This window comes from Heteronotia binoei, chromosome 6 (genome assembly GCF_032191835.1).
Source record: "Heteronotia binoei isolate CCM8104 ecotype False Entrance Well chromosome 6, APGP_CSIRO_Hbin_v1, whole genome shotgun sequence".
NCBI classification, from domain to species: Eukaryota; Metazoa; Chordata; class Lepidosauria; order Squamata; family Gekkonidae; genus Heteronotia; species Heteronotia binoei.
In genome coordinates this window covers 50,101,083-50,128,545 of record NC_083228.1, presented here as the reverse complement: position 1 = coordinate 50,128,545, position 27,463 = coordinate 50,101,083, and the positions used below count along the sequence as shown (strand labels likewise).

Here is a 27,463-nt window from a genome sequence, read left to right as displayed (position 1 = left end):
CAACATACTGCAGGTGCGTGATCCACTCTCAACTGCTAATGTACTGACAAAGACAGGATGTATGTGAAAATTGTACATAAATTTCTAAGGATGTGTGAATACTTTCTTTAGTAAGCTACCAATCTCAGTCCTTGCTGAGTCCAAGAAATATAAAATCTGCATATGAATTCTATTTCAGGGGCTTCTAATATTTGAGTTTTCTCCTCTCTTTCAGCAAGATAACAGAGAAATGTTTCATAATGTGAGACACATGATATATAATCTAATTGAATGGCGATCACAAATCCTTTCTGGAACGTTACCCCAGGATGAGCTGAAGGAACTGAAAAAGAAAGTCACTGCTAAGATTGACTATGGAAACAGGTTTGTGAGCATGGTTTCAAATGCATAGACACCCCCCCCTTTTTTGTTGTTGCTGTTGTTGTTTTGTTTTGCATGTAGGGCACATGAACACCAGAGCTGAATGGTTAGTTAGCTGTTGTATGTTCTGCTTTTATCATGGGAAGCTGGGATACTGAGGACAAAGACCAACTTTGAAAAAGGACACTTTCAGCTGCCCTATAGCTGCAGTGTGCATGCAGCTTCGCTACTGAAATGATAGATGTGCAGACCAGTGAATTGAATATTGGCTTAGGTCTTCATGTTCGCATTTTGTAATGGTTCAGATAGATTGCAGGACTTTCTAATTGCCATGTGTTTGTTTAAATAAATAAAAAAAATATTTATCACCTTACTTAAAATAAATGCCAACCACACATGTAATGTAAAAATAATGTGAGCGCTGCACTCTGTTTGTGTGGTTATGTTTTCTTTATATTCAAAATTAGAAACCGTAATTTACCACTAGTTTTCATGCTGGACTTTCTAGAATGTTACGTTTCTTAGGACAATTGCAGGGATCCCTAGTAGGAAGGCTTGCCTTTTGGCCCTATGGAATTTTTCATTGTAATTCACAGATGCATGAGACTGCAAGTGGCGTTCAATCCAGTGAGTTTCAGCAGGCCTTGGTTGGTTCCTTGCAAGAACTGAGTTTTTTAAACCCTGTTCAGGATCCCCTGCAACTTGTTTGGATCCTATGGCAGGTGTGCAGAAGTTTCTCAGCAACCAAGGGAACAGGAAGATAGTTCCCTCAGGGCTAAAAGGTTGAAAACTACTGTGAAGTTATATTCTGAATAGCCAAAAAGTTCTGATTTTTGCAAGTTTTGCACTCATGGGAAAACGGCAATGCTTCTGCAATGTTTTCCAACCTTTAAATGCCATTTGGTCACATGGCATACTGCCTCCTGTGGAGTCAGCCATATGTGATCTTCGAACAGTTCTTTTCTTTACATTCTTAGTCAACAGAAATGGTTATGAAAAACTTCCTCTGATGCCTCTATGTGCTAGGACATTTTATAGCCCCAGATATAGGCTGCTTTACCTCACACAATTAGCCAGATGTTGTTGGTATTATCTGTTGGCTACTTTATTCTGCCATCTGGCTAAGGAAGTGGTAAAAGGTATTCTGAATAACCTCCAGATGCTCTATGTTCAGACATTATAGTAATGTATTTTTATGCATTATTGTTTTGATGAACTAATTAAATGGTTGAAACATTCTCTGTAGAGCTGGAAAGTGAACTGAGTGTGATCAGGGTAAAATATGTACCATAAAATGTAGTTTTTTGTTGGTGTGGCTGTGTATTTTGTCTTCCTCATAACAAAACAAAAATGGCAGTTTCAGATCCAATATCTGTCGACATAATCATTTATTTGTTATGCCTTTGGAAAATGCCCTATGGACTTCACAAAACAGCTTGCTTCCCTTTTCGTTTTCTGTAAAAATTGCATTTTAGTATTGCTTTGCTGAAACAACTACAAAATATTTATGAAGTCAGATATATGGCTTTTGACTAAGGGTTTTAAAATGCATAGTGCTTTCTGGCCATCGTAGTGGTCCTAGAACTATTTTGTTGAGTGAATCTTCTTACTCATTGACTATATGAAGTGGTAATATTATGAATAGCATGAGACTGAAGGTCAGAGAAAGTCAGTTCTGTATATTTGGCAATGGGCCAATGCTATGATTGAGGGTGAGATCATTATACTTTAGGTTTCTCTTTTTAAATATGCTCAGTTGCGCTTCTTTTTGTGTGTGTGTTGGATAGGGAGTCTGTGGGTTTTAAAAAAACAGTTCAATGAGTGGATGGCTATTTCCTTTTCTGTATTAATCTCTATTGCCACTCTCATCCAGAGGTTCTGTCTTCTGGCATCCCCTATTGCTTTTTGTCCAAGTGAGAAATAAACTTGTTTCCATTGGTAATATAATGGAAGGAAAAGTACAGACACATTTGTGGATTTTCTCTTAGAAGCTTTCAGATGGAAGAATATTTGAAGCACAACTATTGTGCTTCTTCCTTTTATCCCATCCTGTGCTGTCAGTATTTCAAATGCAGTAGCAACAGCATGGTATTGACTCTCAAATTCTCATGTTTGTGAGAAATTATATGGAGACTTTATGTCCCATATTTAATGATTTTTTGAGTATTGGAGACTTTGCATCCTATGTTTCAATTATTGGAAATTGGATATGGATAATCCCATTCATGAAGAAATAGTTTTTGAAATGAGCGCATCAAGTTGACTACTTGTCATGTAGGGATTAACTGACTTTCCATGGCATGGATTTTGGATTATTGGGGCAATTTATGGAACTGTTGTTAATTTGAAACATGGAGAGCACTGCAATTTCTTTCATGTTATGGATCATAGACTATTGACTGTGAACTTATTCTCCATCTATCATCAGTTTGTCATTAAATAATGAACAGAGACTTGTATGTTTTTCTGACTTTATTGATAATAATATTGTTTGCATTTTCACAAATATATATATTATTACACTTTATGTACATTAGTAACTTCGTCATGATAGCTTGTGGGTTTTGTTACTACTACTAGATTCTTTTGTGACTTCTTCTCTTTCATGGTAGTATTTCAAATGTAGCTGCCTCTTTGGATAAATACCATTTACTGTCTTATTGCTGATATAGGGAAGTACTCTGAATCCTTCCTGTACTTGTTTGAATAATTATATTATGCTCTGTGGCTAAACTGGTGCATTCATTAACATCTGCATAGGATCCAGAGAACAAGACCTTAGACAAGTAGATATTCTATGGATCAACACCCCCTCACCCAGGTTACATTTAAAGTGGCTTAAAGGTGTACAGTTAGAAGCAGGGTGACACTCAATTTGATCCCCCCCCCCAATAGATGTTATGTTAATCATTGTCTGGTATTGTGTTTCCTTTTACACAGAATTCTTGATTTGGATCTTGTGGTAAGAGATGAAGATGGCAACATTCTAGATCCAGAACAAACTAGCACCATCAGTCTTTTCAGAGCTCATGAAATAGCCTCTAAGCAAGTGGAGGAAAGACTACTGGAAGAAAAAGTAAGATTTTTGTACTACATATCATGGAATGTTTAAATGGCAGTTAAAATTGGAATTGGCTTGTAAGACAATCTTGGAAATACTTCCTGAGCTGTAATGCTGAGGATGTTAGGATTTTCAAGATTAAATGTTCCAAGGCATGGATTATTTTATGTGTGTTCATTTCCAGAGTCTTGGAAAAAAATATAAATCAGTAGCACTGTGGTATAAATCAGTATATAAATCAGTCAAGGATGATTGCCCCCCTCCTTCTAGAATTTATGTAGAAGATGCAAGTCTACTCATCTGGACCATGTAGGCTTGCCTCAGGGAAACGGACAAGTGGCAATCTACCCCTGTGACCTGTATCTCCTTCTCCTTCTATTTATGTGTCCTCACCCCACACAGTCACAGTGCTGCAGTCCTGTCCTGGCTATATCTTCCAACCTTTAGACCAGTGCTTCCAATTTGCAGGGTCGTGACATCAATACTGGGTCACATTAATAACCAATTCTAGCCCTGCCCCCAGCAAAGCCTGAGCTCTGCTTCCTTCCTTTCCCATCTCTCTGTTGTGCAGAGAAAAGCTAGGCTTGAAAACTAACACAGGCTGCAAAGCCTGAGCTCCATTTTCCTTCCTGCCATCCCCCAACGTCTCTGTGTTGTGCAGAGAAAAGCTAGTCTTGAAGACTGACACAGGCTGCAAAGTCTGAGCTCTGTTTTCCTTGGAGACCTCTATAGAAGATAGAGACAGGCTTTTCTGTCTCCTGGCTCCACTCCCAAAGTCTCCTGGCTGCACCCCCAAATTGTAGTAGGCCACGAAGGAGAAGTGTAAAAATAACCGGGCCACAGGGGGAAAAAGTTTGGGAAACCCTGCTTTAGACTGTGTGCAGCACCATAACGGCTGTGTGCAGCACTATAATGGAAAACTTACACAGCATTTCTCATGCTTCTGCACTTGCAGAAGCGGGTGAGCATCTTTGGATTTAGTTTTTCCTTATGCAGCTCTCTACAGTGAGGGTAAGACAACCCTGCTGTAAGTGGAAGATACCTTTTGGGTCCAACATTACTGAGCAGCTTGCAAGTCTGTTTCGGCTGTAAATGAAAGGCAACTGTTACAGCTTTATATTTGTATTGTGTCCCTCCATCTCCTGACTTGGCTCTAGCTGGATAAATACCAGCTGTAGTGAAGGAGTGATGAAGATGTGAGAGCTGATAAATGACAAGAGAGTAGATCATTAAGTAGTCCTTAATGACTTTGTCCATGGGGTTGCAAAGAGTCGGACTCACTGTGTGACTGAACAACAACAAAAACATCTATATATGCGTGTTTATGACTATAGTCAAATGATTTTGCAATGGAATTATATTCAATGGCTTTTTTCTTACTTTCCTTCTTTAGTCTCAAAAACAGAATCTTGATATTAGTAGACAAGCAAAGTTTGCAGCAACACCTTCATTTGCCTTGTTTGTAAACCTAAAAAATGTTGTCTGTAAAATCGGAGAAGATGCTGAAGTCCTTATGTCTTTGTATGATCCTTTGGAATCCAAATTTATCAGGTCAGTACTTTTATGGATTTTGTTTTCATTGTTAGATACAAAACTCGTGTAATACATAGAGCCCAGGATTATTAATATGAATATATACATTTTAAAACTTTCTTTGAAACAAATGTTGTTTGGAGGGGAGATACTTGTGTAGCTCAGTTTGTTAAACATTGAAGATGTCAAAATGTGTTAGAAAGATTTGAGGGCTTATAATGCACTTCGGTTATGTATCTCCTCTCATTCCCGTATGTATGCACTTTGCAAGAAAGACCACCCTTTCAAATAAATACTTCTTTCTAGTTTGTACATATTTCCTAGTGTAATATTTAAGCCTTCTGTTCTTACATCAGCCTACCAAAACCACATTAAGACCAATTAAATAAGTTCCTGTCTTCAGTCTTGGGTGTTCTGCTAATACTAAACTGTCATTACTTCATTAAGCTTATGGGCTCACAAAAGCTATTGATGCCCATATCTGAGGAAAGTATCTGAAGAAGTGTGCTTGCACATGAAAGGTTATACTTTGATTAAAACTTTATTGGTCTTAAAGGTGCCACAAACGTTCTAATGCCCCATAGATAGTGGTACTGACCCACAAAACAAGCAAGATCTCTCTGTTTCCCCTTTGGTGGTAAATATGACAGAGTTGTATTGTATATTAAAGACTCTGAAAAATATGAATGATATTTAGTCCTCAGTTAGATGTTAAATTTCCTATCCTGCCCTATGTGGAAAACTAATTAAAAACTCTCAGTGGAAAATGGTCAACAACTATGTTCAGTGGATTTCCAAAATAGATAACTAATTTTCTTAGACAATAGAAGCACAAAAGAATATGGTTCTTTTTTCATATATTAATTGTTTAGGTGTTTCTACTGTTACTTAAGGAATGCTTATTTCATTGGGTGCATGCCATAACCAGAACCGAAAACTAGAAAAACTATTGTGCAGTGTCAGGTTCCCAAGCTACTTGCTTTTAAAGAAGGCTAGAGGTGATATTCATGCAACTTATTGCCATTTAAATTAAGGTTCCCCTTCAGCAGCCTTGACTTCTCAGAAGCTTCTTTTAGAACCCAGGTGTCCTGTCCTGGTTTCCAAAATTTTTATTTCTTACATTGCAGTGTTACAGGATTCCCCACAGGTATTTCTTCTGTAGGGCTGTGGTTTAGTATGCAACTTTGCATGTGGACTATGCATTCCCCATCTTTGCTACTTAGCACTAGTGCGTTCAATATGCTGGTTCTGTGCTGCAGTCCTTACAGAAAGCCCCCATTCCAATTTTAAATCTGAGAGATTCTCTGATTTGAACTATGGTCCTGTGCATTACACTACCATTGCTACAGTAGCACTTGTTCTGCTGGGCAACTGTGTTCCTTGCAACCTAGCACCCTCAACACAGTTCACTTGACTTCAGAGATTCTCTAGAGTGGGTGACCAATGGTAGCTCTCCAGATGTTTTTTGCCTACAACTCCCATCAGCCCCAGTCATTGGCCATGCTGGCTGGGGCTGATGGGAGTTGTAGGCAAAAAACATCTGGAGAGCTATGGTTGGCTACCCCTGCTCTAGAGAATCTGACTGTTGCCTGAGGTATGTTTTCCCATCATAGATGGCTTCCCTAGAGTTTAACCCCCTGGTCCAGTCCTTTTAGAAGTTGGATGTTTTGTGGGGGAGAGGCACCAGAAGCAGCATGCAAATTTAATGTTATCCACTCAAACCTCCTCCCCCACAAAGTCGCTTTCCCCATTGCAATTGCTTTCCCCCCCTCATCATAGGGGGAAAGAGCCTCTTTGGGTGCCCTGAGAGTTGACCCCTCTGGTCCAATCTTTTTGAAACTTTGGGATCCTGTGGGGGAAAGGCACCAGAAGCAGCCCTGCAAATTTGGTGCCTCTCACTCATCACCTCCCCCCCCCCGAGTCACTTTACAGTGGGAAAAATGACTTATTTTTTCCCATCATAGGGGGAAAGAGCCCTCTTTGGGTGCCCCTAGAGTTGAACCCCCTGGTCCAGTCCTTTTGAAAGCTGGGAATTCTGTGGGGGAGAGGCACCAGAAGAAGCCCTGCAAATTTGGTGCCTCTCACTCAAACCCCGTCCCCCCCAGGGTCACTTTTCCTACTGTAATTACAGTGTGAAAAGTGACTTGTTTTTTTTTCCCATCATAGGGGACAAGGGCCCTCTTTGGGTGGCCCTAGAATTGGACCCCCTGGAGCCTCTACCTCAAACCCCCTCCTCCCCCTTAGTTGCAATTCATTATACTCTATTTTGCCATTGATTTCAGTAGTCCATAGGGTGTAATGGGTCCATATATTCGGGAATAGCCAAATATCTCCTGAATCCCTATTAGAGATATTCCCCCCCTCTGAATTTTTAAGCCCTGAACAAGCCTGAATTTTACCAATTTTTTTCTTTGCACACCCATAGTTATTAGAACTTTATTGAAAATTCATATGAAATTTTAAAAATGAATGATTTAAATTTTTTATTTATTCTGTACTGCTTGAGGCAACTTACAACAATAAAACAAAACCAAATATAGTAAATCATTCCAGTAAGGCCATAAAGAAATCATGTCAGGTACAGTAGACAATAAAAGAAATCCAAGGCATAGCACCATGTAAAACAGAGCAGTCTTGGGGCTAGAAACAGACCATAAGACATTTAAAAAGAGGGAACTGTTTAGTTTAGGAGTGTCAAACATGCAATCCGGGGGCCGAATCAGGCCCCCCGAGGGCTCCTATCAGGCCCTCAAGCAACTGGCCGTCATCTGCTTCTTTCTTCCTATATCTTGCTTCCTTCTGCATAAAAGCTTGCCAACATGTACTGTGATATACTGAAGCAGAGCATGATCTCCTCCCTTCGGAGACTGGGCCACAGGGCAGTATTCCAACATGATAATGACCCCAAACACACCTCCAAAACGACCACTGCCTTGCTAAAGAAGTTGAGGGTAAAGGTGATGGACTGGCCAAGCATGTTTCCAGACCTAAACCCTATTGAGCATCTGTGGGGCATCCTGAAACGGAAGGTGGAGGTGAGCAAGGTCTCTAATATCCACCAGCTTTGTGACATTGTCATGGAGGAGTGGAAAAGGACTCCAGTGGCAACCTATGAAGCTCTGGTGAGCTGTATGCCCAAGAGGGTTAAGGCAGTGCTGGAAAATAATGGTGGCCACACAAAATATTGACACTTTGGGCCCCATTTGGACATTATCACTTAGAGGTGTACTCTTGTTGCCAGCAGTTTAGACATTAATGGCTGTGTGTTGTGTAATTTTGAAGGGACATCACATTTACACTGTTATACAAGCTGTAGACTCGCTACTTTACATTGTAGCCAAGTGTCATTTCTTCAGTGTTGTCACATGAAAAGATATACTTCAATATTTACAAAATGTGAGAGGGTCTACTCACTTCTGTGACTTACTGTGTATGTGGGAGAGAATCCCTGATGATTTATGTGCCTTGCTATGCTCCTTAACTATTAACACATGTTGCTTGACTATAATTCCTTTTATCTGCTTGCCAAACATTTTTACAAATAGAATCACCTATTTCTACTGTATGGACTTCTGGTGGTAAATGTTAACGTGTGTTTTATTAATTTTTTCTTTTCTGGTAACTATTGGCCAGGTGAACTAACTGTAAATTGGTGTTAGTTTATTGGTTACTGCTAGGATAGGTTTTCAAGAAAGGTTTAAATTAAAAAGTACAGTATTATGCTTGGTTGCATTGCGATATGGAAAATAACATAGTACAACCTGTGCTAAAAAGCCTTAATCCGTCTACCAACTGCTGCTGTTGTGTATAATACATGTACATATGTATCTACGTGTATACATACATACATAAAAGATACTGTTGTCAAAAACTACTTTAGTGAACAGAATATAGATTACCTGTTCAAAGATTACTTTTAACATAATGTAAAGTGACACCTTTTGTTTGCAACACTTTTCTTCTGCAGAAATGCAAGACTTAAATTGTTTTTCTTTTTATAGTGAAAACTATCTGGTCAGATGGTCAAGTTCTGGGCTACCAAAGGACATAGACAGGTTGCACAATCTTCGAGCAGTTTTCACAGTAAGTTTTCTTCTTGTGTTTGCAGTTTCTTTAATGTTTAGTAAGGTGCAGAGGGTAGCATCTGAGGAAGCTGAATGGCAAACAGTAATCTTCTTTTTGTACTCTCAATGGGAATATGAATGTGATTTGTAAAGTAAATTATGAAAACTTTATACTTCTAGGACCTTGGCAGCAAAGACCTGAAAAGAGAGAAAATCAGTTTTGTTTGTCAGATTGTACGAGTAGGCAGAATGGAACAGAGAGACAACAACACAAGAAAGCTAACCTCTGGCCTAAGGCGACCTTTTGGTGTAGCAGGTAATCCATTATCTTTAAGTAGACTGTCCAAATGTGCTGCACATTAGAGCAGCTGTTCAGTGCTGAAGAACTACTGACTTCACATATTTACAGGTATCTGAGGAACAGGTTGCTCAGGATCATGCCATGTCTCTTTCTCACTTTATGTGTTTGCTGTAGGGAAACTTCTGTAGCTCTGAAACTAAATAGTCTACAGAATGACTTCTTATTGTGTTCTCTGTCAGTAATTATAGCCCTGAAAGGTAGAACCACAATAAGCTATAAAATTGTCTAAGTGGCTTGCCATAATGACAGGTGGTATTAATTAGGTGGTATGACTGTAATCTGATGTGATACGGAAGAATCTGAAAGAAATATAGCATCTCTCCAGAATCACTACTTGGGATAGATTTGCATAAATAGCATTTCCACTGTAAGATGACATGTTAATTTTCTTTCCACTTGAAATCCATGTGAAGTCTGGTTTTGTGAATGGGTTCAACACTTGTTCACCTATCCAATTGGCAAGGTCTGTTATCAAGAATTGCTTTGGCAGTAAGGGAATGAGGTAACTACCCTCTTATAAAGTCTCAGTGTGAATCCTGATGTATTGCCATGTCAGACATCCTTCTTTCTCTTTGTACACTGGATTATCTTGAAACATAAGGATCTAGTGTTGCTTGCTTACCTGTCCTCAGGTAGCGAGAAATAGAGTGGAGTCTGTTTTGATTATTCAGTTTCTAGAAGCAGTTAGGGAGATGTGAGTTCTGAAATTAAGTATAGTGAATAGTGCCAGTGTCAACATGGCACTGATTTTTGAGACTTGATGGCTTTTCATGCCTTGGATACTGGCAGTGTTCATAGGAGGAACATTTTTCATTAACTACCCAACCATCCTCTTTGGATATCATTGCAAGACTGGTGCCTAGTGGGTATTCTTGGTTCCGGTGTTTTCATGGTGATTCGTTGATTATCGTTTTCTGCTAATGCTTTTTGGTCTTAAGGTTTGGGCTTTTGTTGCAGCCCTGGAGTTGTGATGTACTGTCATGATGCAGATGTGGCTATTCTAGCTGACAAAATCTATCCCCTTTCAAAGTCATAGTATGCACTGGCTATGTTATCCCATGACTGATGTAGGATTGTTGAATTCAGCACTCTAAATAAAGACTGTTTCAAGCACTGAGTTGGATATTGAAATACCTTTCTGAAGATATTGCTTGCATATCCACTGTTCACTACAACTGAATACTCTTAAATATTTCAGAAAAGAGATTTTGGACATTTTTTCTAATAGATGCTATGTTCTTTAGTCTCACAGTATCTTCTGTGAGATTGTGAATTTATTCCACTGTGGAGTAAGTTATCAATTGTAACATATTCCATTTGGTGACATAGAAATGCATACATCTATATCCATTATAGCTTCAGAAGATTCTGCTCTTTTCACTGATGTGAAAATTGCCTGGTTATCTTTGAACATAAGAATATATTTTGTCACAAAGCATTTCATAATGCCTGTCATGAGGTACAAAGATGTCTTTATTTGTCTTTGTCACCAAGTTTCTTTTAGATGTTGATCTCTTTAATGACATTTCTTTCTTTTTGATTTCAGTAATGGATGTAACTGACATAATTAATGGGAAAGTAGATGATGAGGACAAGCAACACTTCATTCCATTTCAGTCGTAAGTACAAAGAAATGTCATAGGTGACTTTTAGAAATGTATTAAAAAGGACTGTGACTTTCCTAGATTAAAATTTAGTTCAGATGGTTTTGATAGTGGCAACACCAAGAACGTGAAGGAATTAATGTTATGCTAACTTCAAATACCATACCAAATTAGGAATAAATCACTTGTTTTAGAGGCATTTTCTCTTTAGTTTACAGCTAGCTGATTAGGTTAAAAAATCAGTTATAAGAGACAGTTTCAAACTGCCATGCATAATTTCTAGCTATCTTTAATATTTAGTGTTGAGGTTGGGGACATATTGCATGTTTCACAGATGTATACGGTCTGTAATCCAAGTGAATGCAGCTCTTAGTGCCATGTCTGGCTGTGATGCAATGAGTCACAGTTTATGTGGAGTTAGTGGGGTTTTTAAAAACTTTGAACAGCAGATAACTTTGTCATAATCTAATTTTGGAACTCTGCTATGCAGTGACATACTGGGAATGGGAGATCTGGTATTCTTCTCATATATCTTCCCCACTTGGAAGGGCTTCACATTTCAATGGATAGAATTGATCTGTGCTTGTACTTTGTAGAATCTGGCCACATCCCCTGAAATAAATAGGAACCCTTATGTTTATAATAGATCCATATACATGTAAATCTCTGATTTGGGATGCAAGAGTGCATACAAATGAAAAAGGTACCTGTTTATTGGACATGTGTTGTAAAGCCTACAAGATGTCAGAATGCTGATCAGCTAAGGGATACTGAAATGCATTTTGCTCTTTCAAATTAGTTGTCAAGGGCAACAATCAAGCATTTTGTTGGCACAGTATGAGAGATGGTGTTTCCTTTTCTGGGGTTTTCCATAAACTTGTAATTGAATGCTTTTTGGCACTTATTTGGTCTCCAAATAATTTATAATGTGGGCAATAATTATGCATCATGTGGGCGATGCTGAAGCAGTTCAGCTTTGCTTAGTTTGTAAATAGGCAGCATTTTATGCTAATATGTTCTGTTTAGAAGATAAAGATAAAAACAACTTAAGGACAGGCAAATGAAATAAAATTTCATGGAAACCAGGTTTAAACAGTAAGGTGAGAGTGGGATGGACAAGACTATTTTTTAATTTGCTAGATTAATAATTAGTTTGTGAGTTACAGTTTATACGGCTGATGGCTTTAGTTATAAATTCATGCCTTGATAAAAAAAAATTAGGTGATGGATAGGTCTAATATTGTTGGAAACCTCTTGGTTAAAAATGAAAGATGGTGGTTCAGAGTAAGTACAAAAAAGAAGAAAAAAAAGGCTGAACATACAAAAAAGAACTATTGTGACCTAACGTGTTTTGACTCAAATTGGCCTTTTTCAATAGTTAACAATGTATGTACATAAAGGCTCATGATATAGTAGTCAACATCACGCAATATACAAGATGATATAGGACTGAGAAAGGAGTTAAAAATCAAATATCAGCAACGCAAGGCAAAAGGATGTTTGTGAGGCATCATAGAATCTAACCTTGTGTCTTAATCAAATGCATACATGCAGAGTGATGTTTCTTATTGTGTGCCTTTCAGTCTTGAGAGTACAGATGCAGACTACTTATCAGAGCCAGTGTACCATAGATAACGTGCAGTGTTGTCCTCTGCACAGTTACTCTAGTTTAAACCTATGCATATAAATGGGCTTAAATTATAGTAATTGTATATTTCAGTAGATGTGAATAAACATAGGAAGCACATGTTTCTGAGTCATGAATGGAATGCTTACAAATCATTTGCTCTTCTAAATCTAATTTAAAGCAAAATGTACAAATCCATTTTTGAAAGGATGCATAGTAATATGAACCTTGTTTGTCACAGTAAATTAAAATGTTCTTTACAAAAAAGTCTGCATCAGAAATGAGTAACAAGTACACTTAAGATTAATAGCAGTGTCACTGACTTAAGCCTTCTATATATGCAGCATTTTTTCTATATATGCAGCATTTTTTTTTCTTATGTGTTCCATGCTATGATTTTTGTGTACCACTTAGAGTTTCTGTTTTTGTATGTTAGTTCTGGTTGTCAATCAAGTGAATAAAAACATAACCCATCATATGACCTTGGGTGTAAAGTTGGGTTATTAAATGCCAATTTTGTAAATGTGTGTTTCATTTATTACTTTTCTATTTTTATCTTCAGCAGTAGAATTAAAAATATTTTTTACTTTTATGTGCCTCCCCACTCTAAATGACTTCTGTTTCTAGTAGCTTACCCATGTCTCTAAACTTTCATTAAGCTACCACTTAATTCATGTAATAGCAGAAGCAAGTATTTAGCATTTCATGGGAATAATGTATCACATTTGAGTCTTTTTGTTGTTTTGTATGTGACTTCTCATCTTTGCTCTACATGCTTGTAGAAATGGAACTAGAATCTGATACATGTTTGCTCTCAGAATCATAGGTTGGCCTTACTTTTCTTTGTTAGGTTCACATTTTCTTGATTTGATTATCTTCCTGTCTCTGTTGTTCCCTTTCCTATCCTTTGTCTTCTGTTGACTAATGAACACTGTTTGTCAACTATATGATACTCTCTTGTATTTCCTTGTTACTGTGACTTCTGGTTTTCTGTCCCCCACCTTTGTTTCCTTCTGGTGTTGGTTGTCATGTGCATCCTCCAGGCTTGCCTTGGATAACGCCATTCGACACAAGCAGCTGAACATATCATCCCGTTTTTCACCCAGGGTGGCAGGGGAGAATGATTTCCTTCAGACTGTAATAAACAAAGTGATTGCTGCTAAAGAAGTTAACCACAAGGGCCAGGGTAGGTACTTGGCTTCATGTATCTGATTAGCATGGGAAATGCTGTAATAGCTTGGAAGTTAAAACTTTTAGTTCCTCAGGAAACTCCATAAGAACATAAGAGAAGCCTTTATCTAGTCGTGACTCATACTGGGTAATTGGGTTTTGATCATGACCCTTTCCCTTTCTGGGATTTTGATTATTACATTGATACAGTCCTCATTACTACTCCTATTAGACGCATTTACCACTTTTTATGCAACTCGTTCTAACACTTCTATTACTATGGGATGTGTATGTCATATTGTAGATCATTGACTTACACTGCTGTTAGCATTTCAAAAAGTAAAGCAGACTGAAATGTTTTTTGTTTTGTTTCCAGAGATGTCAAAATGCCTGAACACTTTTTTTTTTTTTTTAAAGTGCTGGTATTTCTCCCTGCTCAGTATGTTACTTGGCATGGCTTGTGCTAAATGAACTAACTATACCAGAAAACTAATAAGGTAGATGAATCCCATAGGATCATCTCACTCACTACTCTGAAATAAAGCTCAGTCTACCCATTGCCAAAGCATCCATGGCAGTTTGGCTCATATGATGGGAGAAAATAGTCGCTCACTCATTATCCACTGTTCTGAAAGTCTGTGGTATGTCGTGTTGACTTAAAGTAACAAGGCGAATTGAATTATTATAGCTTATTTAGTAACTTCCACTTAAATGAAGCAATTTAAAATCCCAGTTCTTAAAAGTTGAAAGTAGTTGTATTTTGTATTAGAGCTTACTTTTGTTCCTTGAGCATTTTGAATTCCCACAACCCTGGGATCAGTTGCTTCATGTGCTCTTTTTAAGGTAAGTAACAATGAATTGAGAAGGAAAGCGTTTTTCTTGATCTTTGATATCGGTTTGTAAGGTAGGCACAGAAGGCAGAATAAAGGCGTTGGGCATTTGGAAAATCAAAAGTGGAGGACAAAGCTTTTAAAAAGTAGCAGAGTAGAAGTACTGAGTGGTGTGCATATGTTTCCTAATTGTGAGAAATCCTAGCCTTCATATGTCAGGTAAGTTAATAATGTAGACTGAGGGATGCTGTGTAGACAAATGGCTCTTTGTTTTATTACTCCCTTTATATAACACATATTGTACTGATGCTTAAGGTTCAGCAAAATGCATTTGTAGGCCAGTGTTGAGGAAATGTTAACTGAAGAGCTGTATCTTAAAATAAGGCTCATTTTCACAACAGCGATACTGATGTCATTGAATCTAGAGACTCTCCTACTAACTTGTTTGTATTATACTTGGTTGTTCAAAAACTGGCCTTTTGTTAGATGACATTTATAGTTACAGTGTGTAACAATCCTTGCCTGATTTTGGTTTCTTAAGCACATAATCATATATTTGCCTTGGCATAAAAAAAAATTAGCCTTTCTGTCCTCGCATAGTTCCTATTTTCTTTTGAACAAATGCCTTTTATTTGTTTTATAACTGAAATATTGAAGTGTTTTCCCTGTATGAAATTTGTATGGTTTGGTGGCAGTAATGCTTAGATGTTTCCTTGTTAATACATTTTTCTGTTTATTGTTGTTAAAAAAAATTAAGAACTGTTGGGGTGGATTTGCACTTGAATTCCGTCCCCCCCACCCCAAGAATGTTTCCTAAATAGCATTTTGTATTTATTGCTACAGGTTTATGGGTGACACTGAAACTTCTTCCAGGAGATATTCATCAGATAAGGAAAGAATTTCCTCATCTAGTTGATAGATCCACAGCTGTGGCTCGGAAAATGGGGTTTCCTGAGATTATTATGCCTGGTAAGTCTAATATTCTTAAAAAATTGGAGCTACTACAAATGTCAATGTTTCTTAAATAGTACTTGAATGAAAAGAATAAATTTAATTTGAAGTTTTGGTACTAAATTGTTGTTTGGAGAGATTTGGCTTAAAAATGATATTTTCAATCTACTTTCAGACTTGTATTAATAATGTAGTAGCACTGTTGTAAATGTGATAGACTAACTGTGCACAGATGGTAGAATGTCTCATTCATTTAGTTCAAAGTATGGAATCCTGGTGTGTTTTGACTACTTGGGCTTTTAATATATGATATAAATCAGGGGTGGCCAACAGTAGCTCTCCAGATATTTTTTGTCTACAACTCCCATCAGCCCCAGCCATTGGCCGTGCTGGCTGGGGTTGATAGGAGTTGTAGGCAAAAAACATCTGGAGAGCTACCATTGGCCATCCCTGATATAAATGAAACTCTGAAGCAATAAAGGCAGACTTTAAAAGTGCCTCTGTTGGTTGCATATCCAAATAGGCGATAGAATGCTTACATTACATGCAGATGTGTGAACATTTGTGCACAAAATGCTAACATTTACTAAGTGAAATGCTTACTTTATTATTTAATACATTAATGCAGAGCAATACAAAAGTACAAGGCAAAATACATTCTTAAAGAGCATTTACACCATCCCCATTATATCCTAATAATGGTATTTCAAGAAATCTTTGTAATTAAACATCCTAGGAAAGTAGGCAGTTGTCCCAAATGGTTGGTGAGTAGCACCCAACTAGTCCCACATGACTATTTAGAAGGATTTAGTATTTTCCAGAATTCCAGAACTGCTGGTTTCACTTAGAACACACATTCAACCAGCATTGAGACTATGCCAGAATAACTAAGCTGAATCTTGTGGTCCATCAGTAGAAGGTCCTGTGGTCACTGATATGCCCACCTTTCCTCTTACCAGCCATCAGTCCTTTTTGGCCCAGGAAAAGTTTGTTCCTTGGTCTGCAAGATCATGTGGAGTAAAAATTGCTCAAGTTAGGACTGCAGTGTAGAGGGTGAAAGGGTGAAATTGCTCTATTCTTCCGTCAGCACAACTTATGTAAAGTTGGTAAAGATTGCACCCTACATATATCCTCTGGAAGCCAGTTTGACAGAATAGAAGCAATCAGTGAGTTTCTGAAATTAGTCCTAATTTGTATAATTTAATACATGTCACACGCTTTCTTAAAACTAAAGAATGATGGTCAATCTAAGCAGTGCTAATTGAGCATGTGTTAAGGTGCATAAATTCAAAACTGAAGATTATCATTTGTACAGTAAGATCTTAAACACAAATTCTGTTTATTCACAAATGTATATCTGAATTCATTGGAAAGATGTAAACCTAATATCTATGGAAATTCTCATATATTTCTATTAGGCTATTATTAGGACATTTTGCCCTGACTTGTACTTGAATGATAGACACCCACATACCCCATCTACTGGTGCTGTTTTGGTTTTAATTTAACTGCTGTTATGATTGCTCTTTTATTTAGTACATACCTATAATGGTGATATGATTTAATTGTAACTGAGTACTTTATAAAGTTGATAGATAGTAATGTAATTGAATGTTTGTTGTGAGTTGCCTCAGTGGGAGGGTAGTTAGGTAAAATTGTCTCCCCCAGCTGCTGATGGTAGAGCAAGTGTTAATGGTAAAGGAAGTAGTAAGCAATTTTGCCTAATTTTTCTCCTTATGACAGTCCCATTTGTCTGGTGTATGTTGTATAGGGGATGCCCTCTGCTCCTCTTCATGGAGGATTTCTGGTTGTTCTATCCAGGGACTGATGGAGGAAGAGCATCGTGGGAAAGATACACTTCTGCAATTCTTTTTACAAGTTTTTTCATACAATCTCTTTAATTTGGAGTGGAATTTTTTTTCAAAAATAGTTATTATAAAAAGTATAATTTGCATGTTTTTTTTCCATTTACATCCTGTTTGTGTGAAATTATTAATTGTGCTCTCTCCTAGGTGATGTTCGTAATGATATCTATGTAACATTAGTTCAAGGAGACTTTGACAAAGGAAGCAAAACTACTGCAAAGAATGTAGAGGTTACAGTTTCTGTTTATGATGAAGATGGCAAAAGGCTGGAGGTATTCACTGAGAGAGATTTTTATCTTGCATGTTAACTGGAAAGCTTTTCCTGTATGTTGTCTGAGAGAACAAAATATTGTCTATTGTTTCAAACATCTGAATCTTACATTTTTGAATCAACAGATTTCACTTTTCTTTATGGTAAATATATTTTCTGTTGTGTGAATAGTTGCCATTGTCGCTGGAATTCATTATACCTGATTTGAAACTTTTAAACTTGTGGGTTTTAAAAAGTATTATAGTACCTTTTGGCAACTGAGAAATTGGTTTTAATCAATATGATTTTCTTTGTTTCTATTTTTGTTAAAGAATGTAATCTTCCCGGGTGCTGGAGATGAAGCCCTTTCTGAATATAAGTCTGTCATATATTACCAAGTAAAACAGCCTCGCTGGTTTGAAACTATGAAGGTATGCCTAGCATTAAAGTTTTATTTTTTTTTTTAAAGGAAAGGTGCAGGAGAGAGAGCAAATCATATTGATAGACTTGGTACATTGCTGCCAGAGTAAGCGAGCTATCTGTGCTAGAAAAGCTTTTGAAGGTTGCTAAGGAACAACGCAGATAAAGACACTGAATGCTATATATTTTCCTCTCAGACTTCTGGTCAAGACAACTTTGAAAAGAATGATTCCAACATGTGTCTGGTATACCTCTTGCAATAGAAAGCTGAACAGTATAGAAAATGGTCATATATATATATATAGGTATAAACTATACAAATGCACTTTTAGATTTTTGGGATCTCTCATGCATTGCTATTGAAAGCAGAATCCCGGAAGAACCAAAGTAAATGCTAATTCTTATTGTTATAAATGCATGCTCTTATTATGCATATTAATGACATTCTGGACCCAAAGGAATTATATATATATATATAAAGTTTAAAGTCTGCATTTGGTAAAATTACTGTTTTACAGCATATTTCCAGATGGCATAGTAGTTGAAGAGCTTTGGAGTAGCTGTGAGGAATTCGATAGCTTAGAGAAAGAGAGATGTTACAACATCAGTATTTTGCAGAATGAGTTTCTAGACATAAGGAGTGACAATGGAGAATATATGAAGATGGTTAGAGAAGTTCAGAGGTTTGGCCTTAGTAGGTTGTTTTTACATATGCACAGTGCATCATAAAATTGGAGAGCCGGGTTAAGAATGCGAACAGCTATTTTTGGAATGGAAGTGATGACACCTATGCTTAGTATTGGGAAGGGAAGTGGTGAAAGTCTTTAGAGGTAGAAATGGCAAAAGAAAGGTAGATGTGGAGAAGAAAATTGTGGCACCACCATGTCAACAGAATGAATAGTGATAGACTTAAATTAAAAGTTGTGTCATTAACTTTTGATGGCACCTGTATATTAAGAGTTACATATGAAGCTGCCTTAACTGTTGCTCAAATGTACAGTATATTTTTCTGCTTTTATATTAAAAATAATAAAGAATATATTAAAAAGAATAAAATGTATCTTCCAGTGCAGGAAGTAGACGTAAAATTGAATATTTAATGGTTTTCCATTACTTGGAATTGCATGTGGGCCAGTGAATCTGATTTTAGTCAAGAATTATGTCCAGTCATGATTCAATGATCCTAATTTTTTTCTTCCTTTAAAGAAAAGGCCTATCCTACAGAAGTATTAAAGTCAACGTGTTTGCTTAGTACAAGATACAAATGTCAGAATAATAAGCATGTGGGACCTTGTGAGGTGATCTAACATTTGTACAGAGATGAAAATATTGTAAAATTATTGGGAAGAAAATGAAAAATATGGAAATTTGAGAAGATGAGTATGAAAATTTGGACCAGAACAGATGACATGAAAGAACTGTGAAATGGAGCACTTAAGTTGAATTGACTAGGGGTGTGCATTCAAATCTATCCAAAATGAAAACATGCCCCCAAAAACACTTTATTGGTATTTTTCAGGTATATTTCAGCTTTGCAAATGTATCTGGGTTTTCCTTGAGAAACCAGGAAAAAAATTCCCTAAGAAATCTAGATATATTCAGGAACTTTACTGCTAGATCTGAAAACTTCTGTCAGACTTCTACTGGAGTCCCTTTAAAGTTTAAAGGCTACAGAAGATAGCCCAAGGATCAAGATCAGCTATGCCAGAGGGAGCAGACTGTTCCCATTGTCTTGGCTTGGGGCTGGCTTCTCATGCAGCCTTGTTTAAACTGGACTACAGGAAAAGCCATCCTAGGCAGGATCAGTGTGCTGCCTGGTTTAAACTGTGCTGCAGAAAAAGCTGTCCCAGGCAGAATATATGTGCCTTGGGGGGAGCGATCTCCCTAAGGCATAGAGATCCTGGGTCTGGCTTCTTCTGCAGCACAGTTTAAACTGCTCTGCAGGAGAAGTCAGGGTCTATGTGCCTAGGGGTGTTATCTTCCTGGGTCTGGCTCCTTCTCGGATTTTTCAGAAATTCCAAAATGTTGGGGGTCCACTAGGCCCAAAGAAAAATACTGAATTAAAAAAAAATGGCACACCCCTAGAATTGACAGTTGTGCCATCTCATTGTGGCAATCCTATGTTTAAAAACTTTTTAGAAGCAGCAACAGCCAAAATGCAATATCAATAAAAAAGCAAACCAACAGTAAAAGTGAAAAATAAAATTGTTCCAGTACTGATAAGCCATACTGGTGTTTAGAAGATTAAACAAGTAGCAATATAAACTACAAGTGAAGCATGATTTATGTTGTCCTTGTCTTTGTCCAAACATAGAGATCAGTGGGCCTGTCCAAACCTTTCCCAAAGCCATGGTACCACCTTCACAAAGGGTTTTGCCAGGTGTTCTGGGTCCATTCGGAGTCCCTGAGAGGTTTGGTTCATCATGTGCAGTTAAATTCTGGGTTAATGTGAATTGGGATGGGGGGGGGGGAACTCGGAAAAATAATCATTGATCTGTAGAATTGCCTGTCATTGTTCTTGTTTTTCAAAAAGGTACTTTTTGTGTCCTAGATAGCTTAGTGTGTTTGTTTTAACACTGAAAAAGTAGCCTTACTGATCTTTAAATATATCACAATGTTACATGCTTTTTGCTAACTTAGTCCTCTAGTACAGCAATGTGGTCTTTAAAAAAATCTTAAACGCAGTCCGATGGCTGAGTAGCTATTTACAGGCCTGATCTATGGCTTTATGCCTGTGGTGAGTCAAGGCTACTGCTGCTGACCAGACAGAAAAGATGCTTGTAATTTGGGCTAGAGAACATGCAAAATTTTCTTTCTGTCAAGCTGCTCTGTGTATGCCATATGGCTAATGTAGCAAGCTAGTAAATATGCAAGCTAGTTTATATGCTGGTAGCTTTTTGTGATCTGTGTGTACATTTTGTTTGTTTTGCAAAGGTTGCAATCCCCATTGAGGATGTAAACCGCAGCCACTTGAGGTTTACGTTTCGACACAGGTCATCACAGGACTGTGAGTAATTACATCTCTGTATTTTCCTTATTTACTTGACTCATTTTTTTCTACCTTTACTTCAGAGAGTTCAAGGCAGAATACATAGTTCTCCTCTCATCCATTTTATCCTTACAACCCCCTTGTGAGATAGGTTAGGTTGAGAAGGAGGGACTTGTCAAAGGTCATCCACAAGCTTCCATATCTGAGGAGTTTTGAATCCTGTGTTTTCCCACTCCTGGCTGGTCATGCTAACCACTCTTCCATGCAGGCTTCTCTGCTTTTACTACTCCTGAGTAGCAAAGTCTGTTTTGCAGAATGAATGATGCACAGTAACTGTTCTGTCTTTTGGAGGATTTTTTCTCTGATGTCTCATTTTCCCTTTCTCTTGCCTGCTTTTTGATTTGTGTTCATCCCTTATCACTTCTCCAAGTAAGCTAGTTGCTGGCAATGACTGTACATTGTGGAGGTTGGTAAGTAGTAGTTTTTTTTAAGGAAAAGGTACGGTGACTTGCTCAGAATATCATTTGTGTGAGGTGCTGTGGTCTTTGTTGGTTATGAAGTCCAACTTTTGGGAAAGCTTGCTCCTGACTTATTTATTAGCTATACTGACACTATTAAGGCAATTAGTAGTTTCAAGTTAAAGTCACTGGTAATATTCTTGACATCCTTAGTATCCTGCTTATGTATGTAATTGAGAAGTAGAGCATGCTTCATATGCATGCAATGAGACAGTTGTCTTAACTAACACGATTGAATCTTGTGAAAATCTGCAGTTTGAATGTCATTATAATATCAGCAGAAGAATCAAAGGTTTAATCATGTAAATTTCACTGGATGTATTTAAGAATGTGTAATATTTGACACCTACTCCATAATGGTTAATGCTGGTGTAACTGAAAGCAGCTATTCTGATCTCAAAATTAGCCACATGGATCAAAGCAGTTCTTATTCTAATAACATATTTAACAATTTTGCTAATTAAAACAATGTGTAGCAAATCAGTGTCATATTTATGACTGAGCTCCTAATTGATTCAGTAGGAAACAATCACTTTATGTTGCAGTGGCTCATGGGTGGCCAAAATGTATTAAGCTCTCAGTTACTGTATTCATTCATGGGTAAAAACTCAGGACTGCCACAGTGCTACTTCACAGATGCTTTGAGGTGCTATTGCCTGCCTCTTTCTACTACTTATCTCTGTTTTCCATTTCCTTTTGCCACTCTGAACTTTCACTAGCAAATTTCTTTATTAATAATAATGAGAGAAAAGTAGCTGATTGATTAAAGTGGAGGCATGAACTTTGCACTGCAGCATAGATTATTTTTCAGGCTTTTAATTAAATGCTAATGGGAGAAGATTTTTGTTTGTTCATTTATTTCTTGTAACCACAGTTTCATATTTCTGCAACCATAAAGTATTATTCCTTGGTTAAGGAACAGAAAAGAAATTGTCAAAGTGAGAGTACTAGAAAATTGCACTCTGAAGAAGGCCAAGGCTGATGGTAAAAAAGCTGTTTTGCAGCTTTGCAAACGATTATCCTGCAAAGTTACTTTAAAAACTTAACAGCAGGTATCTTTTGTATTTGGATATTTAAACTCAGAATTTAGTTCTTGAACAGTCTTTCCCATGTATTTATGAAATTCCTTGATGATTATAAGACATAGGCCTTGTTTGTGTGGCCAGTGTTGCTGGTGTATAGTCGTGTGCCTGTTCCATGGCAAAGTAGTTCATAGAAAGAGGTGGGTATACTAAGAAACATGGGGTAACCAAGGACCTACTGGTTGGTGCATTTTACTTTGGAGAGGGAGGACAAAGAAGCTATCCCAGATCATTTGTTAACAGAACCAAAGAAGTCTAAATGCCCTCAACAAGCAAGTTAGGGATGTGGGAATCTTCTTTCAGGTCTGTCTGGCCAGTTCTGTGGTGCTTGTGGAGTTTAATTCCTTGCTGGCAGGTGCAGAGGACTTTCTGTAACCAGTGTCTTACTGGTGCACCCTGCTGTGCAGTAGTATGATTTTTGTATGCATGTGATTCATTCAGGCTGTGCCGAAATGTTGGTGGCATACGCATATGGCTCTCATCACCAGTTTTTAATGAGGGGAGGCTCTTATATGTGATGTGTGCGTAAAGACAGTCAGCTGGATTGTGCCTTAAATTTCTTCAGTATTTACAACATTACACATACTGATGATCCAATAAGTTCTTCTTTAGATTTATTTTTTTACAAAAAAATTACAAAAGTAGATATTTAATGGATTCCACAAAACATTTAAACATATGTCTAATACCATCTTTGATTTTATTCTTTCTTGCTTTTTATGATAATTGACCATATCTCATAATTTCAAAATTTCAGTTGCAAGACACATTCTTTTAGATAAGAGCAGCATAATTATGGGTTCTAGTTAATATCCTGTAAGATCATAAATAATATTTGTAATTTATCCAGTCTTTTTGTCAACAACAGGGCAGGTGCAGAATATACATATAAAATCTGGAGGAACGTCTCCAACAAGTACTAGTAGATCCTGGATATATAAACTACTAGGTGCTAAATACTAATTGTACATAGTTTTTGAAAAAATTGACCTTGTTGGAATGACCCAGTAAGTTCTAAGACTTAACCAAATCCTGGGATATATATATATATATATATATATATTATTGATTGATTTTATTTTTAACAGCTAAAGATAAGTCTGAGAAGATATTTGCTTTGGCCTTCGTTAAATTGATGAGATATGATGGCACCACCCTGCGGGATGGGGAGCATGATCTCATAGTATACAAGGTATTTCTCCTTAATTTGCTGGGAGAGTTGAAATGTACAGGGGAATGTGAAGTAAAAGTATAATTTGTATATATGATCTGCAAAATCAAAGACAGACAAGGAATGTGCATGCCAGACACAAGAATAACAGTTCATTATTGCACATCCTCAGGTGGTGATCCATAATGGTCTGAAGTAGAAAAGTAACATTCATATCCAGTAGCACCTTGAATACCTGCAAGATGTCCAGGGTGTAAGTTTTGAAGTGTCAAAGCTTATACCCTGGAAATCTTGTTGGACTTTAGGGTGCTACTGGATCTGAATCTTGCTGTTATACAGCTGTTTCAGAAATAGGTGCACTGCTTGTTGAACCTGCTGAGATTTCTTGGTTGGAAACATTTGTGGCTTTTGAAAATAATTAAGCCATATTTATCACAGCTTTGTCTTTTTCTTCATTGTTTCCCCTCTCAGTGTCAATAAGAATATTTGTCTGTATTCACATATATACAAATTAATTTTGCTCTGTGACAAGCTCGATCCAATCCTTGAAGTCACTGAAGGAAGAGTGTCTTCAAGCTACCCTCTCTTTAAAAATGGAATAAATGGTTAAGTGTATCTGCTCTTACACACAGTGGACTGGAAAATAAATGCTCTGGGTTGGCTTTGGGAAAATCCATGTTTGTCTCTTAAAAATGTTTTTAGCTTCATGCTTCAGCTTTGTATTTTGTTTGGGGGAAAAACATTGCAGGCAGAGGTGAAGAAGTTAGAAGATTCATCAACGTATTTAAGCTTACCATCCACGAAAATAGAATTGGAAGAAAAAGGTCACTCCACAGCTGGCAAGAGCATGCAGAACCTTGGAAGCTGCACCATCAGTAAAGATTCTTTCCAGATTTCAACTCTAGTTTGTTCAACAAAATTAACGCAAAATGGTGAGAAATATGTTCAGATCCAAGGAAACAGATTTTATTCAGCTTGTATGTAATAATGTCTGCATCTTTTCTGATTTCTGAGACATGTACCATCTCTGTGTGAGAGGGCCTTTTCCCTTCTATTGTATCTCTTTCATTCTCTAAAATACACAGATACTTGCCTTTTTTTGGACAGCAACGGAAGTAGCAGAGAAGCTTTGGTTCTTTTCTCTCAGGCAAACATAGTATGGGAAGCAAAAATCGAACTTTCTATTCTTTCTCCTTCTTCCCCACCCCCAAGACCTTGCCAACAGCTTCTGTCTTGGAATTTGTTGCTTGGAAAAGCATTTGCTAGCCACTGAATTATGAGCTGATGTATTCCACTCTGGGTACTGGGGCCACCCAGAGGTTTCCTGTTCAATTTCCTTAATGAGACGTATACTTAGGAGATATTTTGAGCAAGGCCCATCCCTTATCCCTTTAGAAATCCTATTACTGGTGAACACTAAAAAAGCGAGGCGCTGCCTTAAAGTATGGTGATGACAACTTCATAGGAGCTACGTATGCATTTTAAAAAATTGGATTTTGATTACCTGAACTTATGGAAAGCTTTGTAAGTGATGCTGTGTCATTTGAAAGGACCTCCATGCTCTTTTTGAAAATAGTCAATGAAAGCTTCAGTAAAAAAGGAGAAAATGATAGGAAACTACTCCTGTAATTTTCTTCAGTTCCCCCGGGGAGGAAAGAAGCTTTTCTTTTCTGAATCCCTGTATGACTTAAAGAGACTTCAGAGTTTTATTAACTCCAGGTCTGAAGGAGAAAGTGGAGGAAAAGTGTCATTGTACAGCAAAATGCTTTATACAGTTTGATGTTTCCAGATGTGCATCTTTCCAGAGGTGACCAGTAATATTTAATAGGAATATTTGATAATTTCAGAAGACAGTAAAGCTCCACCAAACACTTAAGAAAAATAATTTGGTTGCTTTTAGCCTCTCAAGGGATTCAAATTTCACAACAATTCTTCCAAAATTGCAGTTGTCAAATTGCTTAAGACTGGGATTTATTTACTTCATTTACACCCCACATCCCGCCCCCCCAGTCATTCTCTTCTCCTGAGAAGAACTGATAAACAATTTTCAATATCAATGACTTAAGACAATCTTATTTTTAGAGTCTGTATACAAACCATCTATATGTGTTTGCCTCTATTTGATTAATCACTCTTGATTAATTATTTATTACTGACAGGGAAAAGAAAAAAAATCTTGCAAAAAAAGTGTGACCTGTACCAAGTCTTGTTCCTTCCTCATGAATGCCTGCCTACTTCTTTGGTATCTTTGTATTTGTCAGAGCATTACAGTGATGTTGCATTCACAATAGCTGCATGTGTTCTTTTCAGTGTACCAAAAGGCACATCAAAATCCCTTTTGCTTACAGTTCTAGGTTACTTTATCTCTTAGCCATGATAGCTAAATTAAAGTACCATTTGAAAGTACCACTTTTAGACAGAACAGCCAGACACAACAGCAGAGAGTTACTGTCTTCATGTTCTATCTGTGAGTTCCTCAAAGGTATCTGCCTGGCTGCTTTTGAAGTAAGAGCTGTAGTAGGACAGTTATGTTCCTATGTTTTAAAGATACAGATTGTCCTTATGCCAAGCAGTTTGCCATTATCAGTCTATAACAAATTCTGCATTCTTTTTTCCCCATTGAGCCTAAGAAAAGGGCAACTAGAATGATTAATGGATTGGAACACTTTCCCTATGAAGAAAGGTTAAAACGCTTGGGGCTCTTTAGCTTGGAGAAATGTCAACTGCAGGGTGTCATGATAGAGGTTTACAAGATTATGCATGGGATAGAGAAGGTAGAGAAAGAAGTACTTTTCTCACAATACAAGAACTCGTGGGCATTCAGTGCTGAGCAGTCAGGTTAGAACTGATGAAAGGAAGTACTTTTTCACCCAAAGAGTGGTTAACATGTGGAATTCACTGCCACAGGAGGTGGTGGTGGCTACAAGCATAGACAGCTTCAAGAGGGGATGGATAAGCACATGCAGCAGAGGTCCATCAGTGGCTATTAGCCACAGCTTATCGTTGGAGCTCTCTGTCTGGGGCAATGATTCTCTGTATTCTTGTGATTGGGAGGGGCACAGTGGAAGGGCTTCTAGCCCCACTGGTAGATGGCACTTGGGGGTTTTTTTGGCCACTGTGTGATACAGAGTGTTGGTCTGGATGGGCCATTGGCATGATCCAACGTGGCTTCTCTTATGTTCTTATGTACATTAATGTGGTGTTAAAAGACTGACAAAGTGGCATCAATTTTCATTTTCTCATCTTCTGCTTATATTTGCATAAAGTACAATATATAAACCTGAAAATCTACACACACATACTGTACCAACTTAAAACACACTAGACCAGCTTAAAACTGTATTTAATCACTTCATTTACAGCTCGCCTTTCTGCCCAGTGGGGACCCAAAGTACAACTTTCTCTGCTCCTCCATTTTAGATTAGGTTGGTTAGACTGAGAATATGTAACTGGTACAAGGTCACCCATACTGGTATTAGGGGGTAGCTTCCTTAATAAGTATATGCTTCACTGTTCTTTTTACTGATTCACCAGCCTTTGGTATCCCAAGGCAGGATGTATGTGCTTATACAGTTATCTTGGAGTCCAGCTAATGTATGCATAGGAC

At 37.5% G+C, this 27,463-nt stretch overlaps 1 protein-coding gene across 2 annotated transcripts in view; it reads left to right on the top strand.

Annotated features, from left to right (window-relative positions):
* Nucleotides 1-27,463, top strand: part of DOCK1 (dedicator of cytokinesis 1) — a 550,707-nt gene that overhangs the window by 80,979 nt on the left and 442,265 nt on the right. The window contains exons 6-18 of one of the 2 annotated variants that reach the window (XM_060241424.1): nucleotides 215-363; nucleotides 3,301-3,436; nucleotides 4,815-4,972; nucleotides 8,956-9,037; nucleotides 9,199-9,334; nucleotides 10,926-10,998; nucleotides 13,717-13,796; nucleotides 15,454-15,579; nucleotides 17,574-17,698; nucleotides 18,009-18,107; nucleotides 21,031-21,103; nucleotides 23,774-23,877; nucleotides 24,605-24,788. In XM_060241424.1, coding sequence (XP_060097407.1) covers nucleotides 215-363; nucleotides 3,301-3,436; nucleotides 4,815-4,972; nucleotides 8,956-9,037; nucleotides 9,199-9,334; nucleotides 10,926-10,998; nucleotides 13,717-13,796; nucleotides 15,454-15,579; nucleotides 17,574-17,698; nucleotides 18,009-18,107; nucleotides 21,031-21,103; nucleotides 23,774-23,877; nucleotides 24,605-24,788 — 1,525 coding nt within the window. Of the gene's footprint in view, nucleotides 1-214; nucleotides 364-3,300; nucleotides 3,437-4,814; nucleotides 4,973-8,955; nucleotides 9,038-9,198; nucleotides 9,335-10,925; nucleotides 10,999-13,653; nucleotides 13,797-15,453; nucleotides 15,580-17,573; nucleotides 17,699-18,008; nucleotides 18,108-21,030; nucleotides 21,104-23,773; nucleotides 23,878-24,604; nucleotides 24,789-27,463 lie in introns of both variants that reach the window. The other variant, XM_060241423.1, reaches the window with a different exon arrangement.